An 11,584-nucleotide genomic window follows, 5' to 3' on the forward strand; every position below is an offset into this window, starting at 1 on the left:
GGCCTGTGGGAAAGATGTAATTTATTTTCTCAATCCTCAAATGCATTTTTCCAGAACTTTGAGTTCCTGGTGTTTTATATATTTTTTAATCCAGCTCTCTGACTGTATAGTGTCATTTATAATTCCTTGTTATCTCAGCTATTTCACATTCTGAAACTGCTACTGCAGTAAACTAGTCAGAATCAAATAATATCAAATTGTATCGGTCACACACATATTTAGCAGATGTTATTGCGGAGGCAGCGTAGCGAAATGCTTGTACGCACGCACGCACGCATGCACACACGTACACACACGAGAAAATGTGTAAATCCAAATGTATTACGCGTTATCCGAATCTAAGAATGTGTAACACTTGCATAGACCTATTGATACAATTTATAATTCAAATTCCTATATAGCCTATAGGCCTAGCCATTGCATCATTTGAACATTTCCACAGTGTCTCCTGCATGCCCTTTGCCAAAACTAAACTCTGGCACATCATAGGAAACATCAGCGTTTCCCTTTCCTCTTCTATATCAGCCTGGAGTTAACACTTAGTATAGTCTGCTGTAGGTTTACACTACAGCGCTATAGAGTCCAACTGACTGAAAAGAATGACCCAAACTTTCCATTAGTATCTGTAGTATTAAATGTGGTTTCAATCACTTTTCGCATAAAAACACACAATAATAGCCCATAACACAATAACAAAATATGTAATCAATGCAACATAATATTAAAAAAATGTCTAAGCTTACTTTAAAAAAAACACGTTTTTTATGAAAGAAATACTTTGTGATATGCATGTTTTCTTTCTGAAAAAGTCGCGTGTTTAGTTCTGCTGTTTACCAGGAAATATTAACCTACCTTAAAAAAATAGAACATGTGGTAGATATCAATTATGACATCAGGGTTCCATCATAATTGAGTTCTATGATGTATCCGAATTTTCACATGATTCCCTGGGAAACAGAACCAAACATTAGACTGGAATGCATTTTTCACCCAATATATGCAAATCATTTCAGAACTCAAACATTACTTTCAATGAGCAGAGGTGTTGTGAGTTACAATGACATCCAAACTTTTTCAATCCCCCATCCTTTACCAAGAAATGGATCTACGAAGTGGTAAGACTACAAACTGTTAAATTATTAAAATATTGTGAATGTATTTCCATAAAAGGTTTACTATAAAGAAGGTTTATTTGCTTGAATGTGTCTTTTTCTCTGTAATTTACAAATAAGTCAGCATACATTTCCAAGTACTGGCTTGATGACCCAAATTGCACCCTATTCCCTATGCAGTGCACAACTTTTGACCAGGGATAGGGTTCTGTTCAAAAGTAGTGTAGTATGTGGCGAACAGTGTTCAATTTCTCTAGTCACAAGTAGTGCACTTTGTAGGGAATAGGGTGCAACTTCTCTGGTCAAAAGTAGTGGACTATGTAGGGAATAGGCTGCTGCTTTGGACATTAACCTTTACTTCTGTCTGTCTTCCCTCCACAGTGTATTTTGATGAGGTATTTAGCATTGAGGAGCATGACCAGCTGTCTGGCAGGGCCAAATGGTGCTACTCCATACCCGATGACCCTGAGGCAAACCTGGGAGGCACCTCTAGAGTCCCCGACCACCTCCAGGCTGGTTTCCTCTACCATGTCTCCGTCCTCCAGGATCTGACTGAGGGAACAGACGACCAGGGCTTCCAGAGCTACCAATGTGGCCTGTGTCGGCTGCCCCTTCCCAGCCTTGCTTCCCTCCAGGCCCACCTCTTGGTCAGCTGGACCCACAGCACAGGCTGTAACCGCCTCTACAGTGACATGATCAGGCTGTGTCCGTCTCCTCCTCCTCCATTGGTGCATGTATCTGAGGAGCCATCACCGTCTTTCCCCAGCCATGTCCACAATAACCAGCAGGACCAGGAGGCTGATAGGGCCTGTCATCTCTACTCCATCCCCAATGACCTTGAGGCGAAACTGGGATCGTGGCGAGGCAGATGCACTGACCACCTCCAGGCCGACTTCGTCCGCTATGTCTCCAGCCAGGTCTATGTGTGTTGTATGTGTGTGTTGTGTGTGTATAGTGTATGTGTGTGGAGGAAGGGGGAGAATTGAGCAGAAGACACATTTCTGTTGTTTACTGAAATATATGGACAATAAAGTTGTATTGTATTTTATTGTAGGCCTCCAATAACAGTCCAGGCTACCACCGGGGCTACCAGGGCTCTGAGGGCTACCAGTGTGCCCTGTGTCAGCTGCCCTTCCCAAGCCTGGCCTGCCTCCAGGCCCACCTTCTAGACAGCTGGGAAGACAGGCAGGCCTGTAGTTTCCTCTACAGCCAGATGATCAGGCGTTGTCCCTCTCCTCCTCCTCCTATGGTGGTGAAACAAGTGCTGCGCATCACTGACTCCTCCTGCTCACCCACTGTTTCAGTCACAAAGAAACTTCCAAGACGCCATGCAGAGCACCTTCATCCATACTTGCCTTCCACTTCATCATCCTCAGTCTCAGCCACTGTGGCATCTTCATCATCCAGGCACCATGAGCATGTACTGTCTCCAGTCCTGCCTACCTCCTCCTCCTCCACCTCAGCCATACCCTCGAGAAAGAGAAGGAGAGAAAACGATGTGAGCTCGAGAGGGGCCCCCAGGAGCCCCAGCCTCCACCCCAGCTTTAGCACTCTGCCTCGGGGGGACGAGAGCCAGCAGGCTGGCTCCTCCTTGATGAGACCCATGGATAACCTCCAGAGCTACCTCCCTCAGCCCTACTGTTCCCAGCCCAGCCACAGTACTCTGTCTTGGGGGGAGGAGAGCCATCAGGCAGGCCCCAGCAAGAGACACAGAAAGCTGGAAGCCACCACACAGGGATACCCTGGACCCAACTGCACAGCAAGCAGGCGAACGACGTGCAAGACAAAGTGCAAGATGGTACAGAGGAAAGCCCTTGTGTATCCTCATGAAGTTGGCCCCAGCGAGATGCCTAGGGCTAGACCTACATTGTGAAGATGAATAGGTCATTAAGTAATGTTTTTTTAGGTTCTGGTGTGTTTTCAGTCCACTGTTGACTTGTTTTTTTACTTAAGTGTGCATGACTATTATCTATGTAAGGTTTGGGTCAATTCAATTCCAATTTTTTCTTATAGGAGGCAATGACGAAAATGTGATTTGATTCAGGAATTTATGTTTAATTCCTCAATATCTATGCACCATTTGGTAACATGTAGTTATGAATTGGGGTTAGAAATAAGGAATACCTGTTGATATCATGTTATTTCATGATAAATGCTACACACTTAGGACAGCCAAATAACCCTTTTGGAACCCTGTGGTTGTAAACACTATATGAAATAGTACCGTAAAATAAAGTTACCACATAGCCAATTTATGCGAATCCTATATATAAAAAAAAATCTCCAATGAATTTATTTGCTCTGCATCTGATGAATTTAAATAAAATTTAAAAGAAACATCATACATTTATTTTGTGCTTTATTTTGTTTAACCAAATAAATGAGTTGTATTTGCATTTTTCAGAATCAGAAATGAAACAGAAATACCATATGTTCAAAATACTTTTTACACGTCTAAATTGGGTGCCCAATACTGTACCCCAAATAATAGCCCTGACAGCGCTATTAACAACGCTATTAACTATCACTAATGTCAAACTACAAATACATGTAAAATAAATAATGTTCAAGATATCAGGTAGCTACCCAATACAATAATAGCCTTGACAATACACTTTCTTTATAATTTGTCACACACACACACACATCACACAGGACACACACACACATGGACTCAAACTTCTTCAGAACACACAGAAACACTGGATAAGAAAACAGGCAGACACACTTCACACAACCCTCAACCTGTAAACACACACACAAAACACACACACTTGGTGGCCTGGAAACACTTGAAAACATCATGCAGCTCAAACACTTTGGCCTTGCTGATGACGAAAACCCATCCACATAGTAAACTAAAGATTAGCCACAGACACAAAAAGTATGTGTGGAAAAAACATGCACATTTTCTAAAATGTCAAACCATAAACATCCTATCCTCAAATCATTAACACACCATAGATGTGACAAGACAATAGAAATCCATGTATCTTTATTCAATTCCATTGTGTGACTGTGACCTTGTCGGTCATGACCTCTGTGACTTGTGCTCAGTCACACTGTGTTAAGTGTGTTTGGCGGTGTTTGGCTTTCTGACCTAGACACATTTAGCCAGGTAATCACCTGGTAATGCTCTTTGATGGATGGAGGGATAGACAGAGGGAGGGATAGACAGAGGGAGGGAGAGAGAAGGAGGAGAGATATGAAGGTTGAGGAGAGCAAGTGGACCCAGTCCTGTCATTCACATTACTGCAGGAGGACCAGCTAAAGGTAAGGATATTTTCTGTCTGTAATATTTGCATTAAATATAGAGTGGAAGTGACTTTTCCTTACAGATTGGTTGATTTCCTACACCTTGACTGTGTATGTGTACATGTCCCTAAAGTAGGTTACAGTAAAAATATATATATACATTGTAATATACACCGGATAGGTGCAGTGAAATGTGTTGTTTTACAAGGTCAGCCATAACACCCCTGGCGCAAATAAGTGCTTTGCTCAAGGGCACATCCAATTTTTCACTTTGCCTGCTCAGGTATTCAAACCAGCGATGTGTCAGTTACTGGCCAAACGCTCTAACCACTATGCTACCTATTTTCGCAGTGTGTTGGGTATGCTTTGCAAACCGTGACACCTGGCAATATCAGTTTCTGAGAATGGAGTTATCAACACACACACACACACACACACACACACACACACACACACACACACACACACACACACACACACACACACACACACACACACACACACACACACACACACACACACACACACACACACACACACACACACACACCCACTCATCTATGTATTAATTTTATTCAGGATGTCTAAGACCCCGTCCACCACGTCTGCAGCCTCTGTAACGTCTGCAGCCTCTGTAACCTCTACAGACAGGTAAGATCAACGTCTACTTTTGAGACTGGAGAACTCGATTGACCATGATGGGCACAATAGAGTTATTGAGAGACATTGGCGCCGTACACAGTCAGTTTGTAAAAGTGATATTGTTGACTCAATGGTTGTGATTTACCTGACGTGTTTGTGATGCCCTAAAATATCGACAAAACCATCAAGCGGCGTCTCCACAATACTTGTATGAATATTTTTGTGCAGAAAAATTCTATTGTATCACAACTATTAGTTGTAAAACTTGAACATGTACGAAGCCATTGAGAGATGATCCTATTTGTGTGGCGTCGCCACGTTTATTAAGGTGTCAAGATAGCTCTTGCCAATGTCTCCAATATTGTGAACACCTGGTGCCTCTTGGCTCATGTTCTGTAGCAGAGGTGGCAAATCCCGGAAGACTTCGTCCTCGAGTTCGGAGTCGGCTCCCAAGAAGGTGTCTAAGAAAGAGCAGAAGAGGAAAGACATGGAGAAGATACACACCACCCTGCTCAGCAGCGTGTTTGGAGCGGTACGCCCCCCCCCCCCCCCCCACACACACACACACATTAAAGTTACTTTCACCTCTGAGCTATAACCCTGAGTAGCGACATGCTAGGCTGACAACAGTCCGGTGTTTTTTTTTTTCACACGGGGACATTGATATGCATGCAAAGGAATGAGAAGTCATAGAAGCTACAACGTTAGCTGAGATCCTGATCTTTGCATGCTGTGTGTGTGAGTGGGTGCCTGCGCATTCGTGCCTGCCTCTCTGCTTGCCTACCTGCGTGTGCCTGCGTGTGTGTGTGCCTTCCTGCCTGCATTTGTGTGTGTGTAGGTAATAACTCTCTAAGCCACACACACACACACACACACACACACACACACACACACACACACACACACACACACACACACACACACACACACACACACACACACACACACACACACACACACACACACACACACACACACACACACACACACACACACACACACACACACACACACACACACACACACACACCTTAGTTATCCTCTCCAACTAATCCTTATAGACACAGCAGTATTATTAGATCCTTAGTGTGGCTCAGCGTCACCATTCATTAGGATTAAGGGGTAGAAGCTGCCGGGAAGAGCATCAAACACAAAGGGAAAGTTGTATGATTGTTTTAGGAACTTGTTTTGTTTGGGATATTTGTAAACGTTTAAACCCACCAGTGACCGGTGTGACATTGACATCTGATGTTTAATGAACAGTTTCTGCTTTTCTTACTTTGTTCCTTGACACTGTAAAACTTAGCTTGGAGACATTGATTTAGGATAGAATCATTTGGACTAGAACTTAAACTAGATCATATTGAGCATGCAGTGTGTGTAGGCTATGCGTGTAAAAACAACATGCTGGGGCGGGAGGTAGCCTAGAGATTAGAGCGTTGGGCCAGTAACCGAAAGGTTGTGAGCTGACGAGGTAAAAATCTGCCATTCTGCTCCTGAACAAGGCAGTAAACCCGCGGTTCCTAGGCCGGCATAGTAAATAAGAATTTGTTCTTAACTGACAAATAAAGTAGTTAAACAAATAAAAAACACACGTGTGAATGAGGTTGACCGGTGTCCCAAACAGAATAGAAACCATGACGATTTAATCCACCATGATCAGGAAACATCCCCACCTGTCCCCGATCCCTCACTAACTTCCTACCACACCAGATAGACCTGATCCAAAAGCTTCCAACCTCCTCTTACACAACTGTGTAAATCTCAAATCGCCTGTGCTAAACTTCCATCCAAAAGTACCTGCATTTGACTCTTTAAGGTGAACCCCCTCCAGTATATCTGGATCCAAACACTATAATATTACTCAAAAGGCAGACAGTGTTGTTTCTCTATGGCAGCTCCCTCACTAAAACACACCCTACACTGCCAAAAGTATGTGGACACCTGCTCCTCGAACATCTCATTCCAAAATCATGGGCATTAATATGGTGTTGGTCCCCCCCCCCCCTTTGCTGTATAACAGCCTCCACTCTTCTGGGAAGGATTTCCTCTAGATGTTGTAACATTTCTTACGGGGACTTGCTTCCATTCAGCCACAAGAGCATTAGTGAGGTTGGGCACTGATGTTGGGCGATTAGGCCTGGCTCATAGTCGGCATTCCAATTCATCCCAAAAGTATTCAATGGGGTTGAGGTCACGGCTCTGTGCAGGCCAGTCAAGTTTTTCAGCACCGATCTCGACAAACCATTTCTGTATGGACCTCGCTTTGTGAACGGGGGTATTGTCATGCTGAAACAGGAAAGGGCCTTCCCCAAACTGTTACCAGAAAGTTGGAAGCACAGAATCGTCTAGAATGTCATTGTATGCTATAGCGTTAAGTTTTCCCATCACTGGAACTAAGGGGCCTAGCCTGAACTATGAAAAACAGCCCCAGACCATTATTTATCCTCCACCAAACTTTACAGTGGGCACTAGGCATTCTGACAGGTAGCATTCCTCTGGCATTCACCAAACCCAGATTAGTCCATCAGACTGCCAGATGGTGAAGTGTGACTCATCACTGAAGGGAAAGCGTTTCCACTGCTCCAGAGTCCAAAGGCTGCAAGCTTTACACCACTCTAGCTGACGCTTGGCATTGCTCATGGTGATCTTAAGCCTGGCCATGCTCGGGCCATGGCAACCCATTTTGTGAAGCTCCCGACGATGATGTTGGATGATGTTGCTTCCAGAGGCAGTTTGGAACCATATAGTGAGTGTTGCAACCAAGGATATAGGATTTTTACATACCATGCGCCTTAGCACTCGGCGGTCCCATTCTGTGAGTTTGTGTGGCCAATCACTTTGCGGCTGAGCCGTTGTTGCTCCGAGACTTTTCCACTTCACAATAACAGCACTTACAGTTTCCGGGGCAGCTCTAGCAGGGCAGAAATTTGATGAACTGACTTGTTGAAGAGGTGGCATCCTATGACGGTGCCACGTTGAATGTCACTGAGCTCTTCAGTAAGGCCATTCTACTGCCAATGTTTCTCTATGGAGATTGCATGGCTGGGTGCTCAATTTTGTACACCTGTCAGCAACGGGTGTGGCTGAAATAGCCAAATCCACTCATTTGAGGGGGTGTCCACATACTTTTGTTTATATAGTGTCTCTCCTTTGCCCGTTGTCTTCCTTTAGGAGAGGGAGTTGGCCCAAGCAGAGTTGGATGGTGAGTCTTCTTATCACAGTGATATTGCACATACAATAGAATGCTTACTTACAGTAGATTGAGTAGTTGCACAACTTATTACACTGAACCCGTGTTACTCAAGTTAGGATTCAGACAGGCATTATATTTGTGAAAAGTGGGTAGCTTTGAATCATCCATAGAAATAGTTTGACTAGATTGGGGAAAAGCCCCTAAGACCACGGCAATTTGACGGTATATTCATGGGTACACTCAATATGGCAGCCAGGCCCACCCATCACGGAACGTTGACTTGAATGGCGATGTCCTTTCTGGTAATTCTATTTCTATGGTGTCATCATCACCTTCTGACCTATAACCTTTAACCTTTGGCACAGAGCTGGACTTTGCCTTCAAGGAGTTTGACTACGACTGTGACGGCTACCTGAACTACAAGGACGTAGCTGAGTGCATGAGGACCATGGGCTACATGCCCACTGAGATGGAGCTGCTGGAGATAGTGCAACAGATCAAAATGAGGAGTATGTCCATTTTAAGCTATTTTCATTTAAATGTGCCTATTGTCCAGTTCCTACCTGTGTCCTGACTGTTGATTGGCTGTCTCCCTTCAGTGGGCGGTCTGATGGACTTTGACGATTTCTGTGAGCTGATGGGTCCCAGGATAATGGGAGAGACAGCAGACATGCTGGGGCTGAAAGAGCTCAGGTCCGCCTTCTCACAGGTAGGAGACTGACACAGATCCAAAGAGACTGAAATTGAGTAAATGATCATAAAACACAGGCCTACAAACACAGACATTATGGCCCTACACAAACTCTCATTAAAATCTCCCAGCTTCTTCATTATTGTTAGGTCCTCAGCCAATATGAACTCCCATGTTCACTTAGTCACCCACATTCTCTCCTCCTCAACATCCCTCCATTATAACTTTCCCCTCTCCTCCTCTCAGTTTGACCAGGACTCTGATGGGAAGATCAGCCAGGATGAGATGAAGGAGGCGGTGAAGAGTCTACTGGGGGAGAAACTGAAGAAAGGAGAGCTGGAAGAGATACTCAAAGAGATAGACATCAACGGAGACGGAAGCATCGACTTTGATGGTAAGGAGATAACTGTGCATAGACATACACACACATGTAAGGTCACACACACATGGAGGAAACACTCACAAACATGCAGAAACAGGTCAACACACATAGAAGTAAGATCACACACACACACATGCACACGCACACGCACAGACACACACACAAACATACAATTATCTAATGCAGTGGTGCCCATACATTTTGTAGCCTCTCTCATTTCCCTCTCTTGCCATCCAGAGTTCGTCATGATTTTGTCCATTCGGTAAGTGCTGGAAGACCTGAGAAGATGCTATCATTTGTGTGTATGATCAGCTTTACGGATGAGATGTACTCCTCCATTTCCTCACTGCTCCTTTTCTCCCCTCTCCGGTTCTCTCCTCTATACTCTGTCACTGAGAAAATAAATATGGTGTACAATGGGCAAGATTATATTCGAAAATGTATTTTTGATGAATCCGTTTGTAGACACTGATTGGCTGTATGACATCTAAATAAGATACCATTTTGATATTTTAATAAAGAATTAGAATTTCAGAATTACAACCTAGGACTTTTGAAAAACATTTTTTTTTGTAGAATTTTTTTACAGTCTGCGTTTTCTAAGTACAAAATAAAGACATGGGACAGAAGAAATATCTACACATGTACAGTCGAAGTCGGACGTTTACATACACCTTAGCCAAAACACATTTAAACTCAGTTTTCACAATTCCTGACATTTAATCCAAGTAAAAATGTCCTGTTTTAGGTCAGTTAGGATGACCACTTAAGAATGTGAAATGTCAGAATAATATTAGAAAATTATTTATTTAATCTTTTATATATTTCACCACATTCCCAGTGGGTCAGAAGTTTAAATACACGTAATTAGTATTTTTAAAATTTTATTTTACCTTTATTTAACTAGGCAAGTCAGTTAAGAACAAATTCTTATTTTCAATGACGGCCTTAGGAACAGTGGGTTAACTGCCTGTTCAGGGGCAGAACGACAGATTTGGAAGCATTGCCTTTAAATTGTTTAACTTGAGTCAAACGTTTCGAGTAGCCTTCCACAAGCTTCCCACAATAAGTTGGGTGAATTCTGGCCCATTCCTCCTGACAGAGCTGGTGTAACTGAGTCAGGTTTGTAGGCCTCCTTGCTTGCAAACGCCTTTTCAGTTCTGCCCACAATATTTCTATAGGATTGAGGTCAGGGCTTTGTGATGGCCAATCCAATACTTTGACTTTGTTGTCCTTAAGCCATTTTGCCACAACTTTGGAAGTATGCTTGGGGTCATTGTCCATTTGGAAGACCCATTTGTGACCAAGCTTTAACTTCCTGACTGATGTCTTGAGATGTTGGTTCAATATATCCACATAATTTTCCACCTCATGATGCCATCAGTCCCTCCTGCAGCAAAGCACCTCCACAACATGATGCTACCACCAAGGTGCATCACGGTTGGGATGGTGTTCTTCGGCTTGCAAGCCTCCCCCCTTTTTCCTGCAAACATAATGATGGTCATTATGGCCAAAGAGTTCTATTTTTGTTTCATCAGACCAGAAGACATTTCTCCAAAAAGTACGATCTTTGTCCCCATGTGCAGTTGCAAACCATAATCTGGCTTTTTTATTGCGGTTTTGGAGCAGTGGGTTCTTCCTTGCCGAGTGGCCTTTCAGGTTATGTCGATATTGGACTCGTTTTACTGTGGATATAGATACTTTTTTACCTGTTTCCTCCAGCATCTTCACAACGTCCTTTGCTGTTTTTCTGGGATTGATTTGCACTTTTGGCACCAAAGTACGTTCATTTCTAGGAGAAAGAACGCATCTCCTTCCTGAGCGGTATGACGGCTGCGTGGTCCCATGATGTTCATACTTGCGTACTATTGTTTGTACAGATGAACGTGGTACCTTCAGGAGTTTGGAAATTGCAACCAAGGATGAACTAGACCTGTGGAGGTCTTGACTGATTTATTTTGATTTTCCCATGATGTCAAGCAAAGGTAGACCTTGAAATACATCCACATGTACGCCTCCAATTGACTCAAATTATGTAAATTAGCCTATGAGAAGCTTCTAAAGCCATGACATAATTTTCTGGAATTTTCCAAGCTGTTTAAAGGCACAGTCAACTTAGTGTATATAAACTTCTGACACACTGTAATTGTGATAATGTGAATTATAAGTAACATAATCTGTCTGTAAACAATTGTTGGAAAAATCACTTGTGTCATGCACAAAGTAGATGTCCTGACCGACTTGCCAAAGCTATAGTTTGTTTACAATAAATTTGTGGAGTGGTTGAAAAACGAGTTTTAATGACT

At 43.2% G+C, this 11,584-nt stretch overlaps 1 protein-coding gene across 2 annotated transcripts; it reads left to right on the plus strand.

Annotated features, from left to right (window-relative positions):
• The first annotated feature begins 4,279 nt into the window (after nt 1–4,279).
• Nucleotides 4,280–10,021, plus strand: LOC124013958 (calcium-binding protein 2-like). 2 transcript variants are annotated; one of them, XM_046328543.1, is made up of 8 exons: nt 4,280–4,385; nt 4,947–5,018; nt 5,409–5,541; nt 8,184–8,214; nt 8,571–8,714; nt 8,805–8,914; nt 9,143–9,290; nt 9,516–10,021. In XM_046328543.1, exons 2-8 carry the CDS (start codon nt 4,948–4,950, stop codon nt 9,542–9,544), a joined length of 666 nt encoding a protein of 221 aa, XP_046184499.1. In that variant the 5' UTR covers nt 4,280–4,385; nt 4,947; the 3' UTR covers nt 9,545–10,021. The 2 variants fall into 2 exon arrangements, with proteins under 2 accessions (XP_046184499.1, XP_046184500.1); XM_046328544.1 differs by having other exon boundaries at nt 5,412–5,541.
• The last annotated feature ends 1,563 nt before the right edge of the window (nt 10,022–11,584 follow it).

This window comes from Oncorhynchus gorbuscha, linkage group LG25 (assembly GCF_021184085.1).
Source record: "Oncorhynchus gorbuscha isolate QuinsamMale2020 ecotype Even-year linkage group LG25, OgorEven_v1.0, whole genome shotgun sequence".
Classification (NCBI taxonomy): Eukaryota; Metazoa; Chordata; class Actinopteri; order Salmoniformes; family Salmonidae; genus Oncorhynchus; species Oncorhynchus gorbuscha.

Bases quoted from the DNA above. Each gene is read 5' to 3' on its own strand.
- LOC124013958 (XM_046328543.1), top strand. From the start codon at position 4,948: ATGTCTAAGACCCCGTCCACCACGTCTGCAGCCTCTGTAACGTCTGCA. The intron at 5,019-5,408 runs GTAAGATCAACG...CATGTTCTGTAG, and splicing joins TCTGTAACCTCTACAGACAG to CAGAGGTGGCAAATCCCGGA. The intron at 8,915-9,142 runs GTAGGAGACTGA...TCCTCCTCTCAG, and splicing joins TCAGGTCCGCCTTCTCACAG to TTTGACCAGGACTCTGATGG.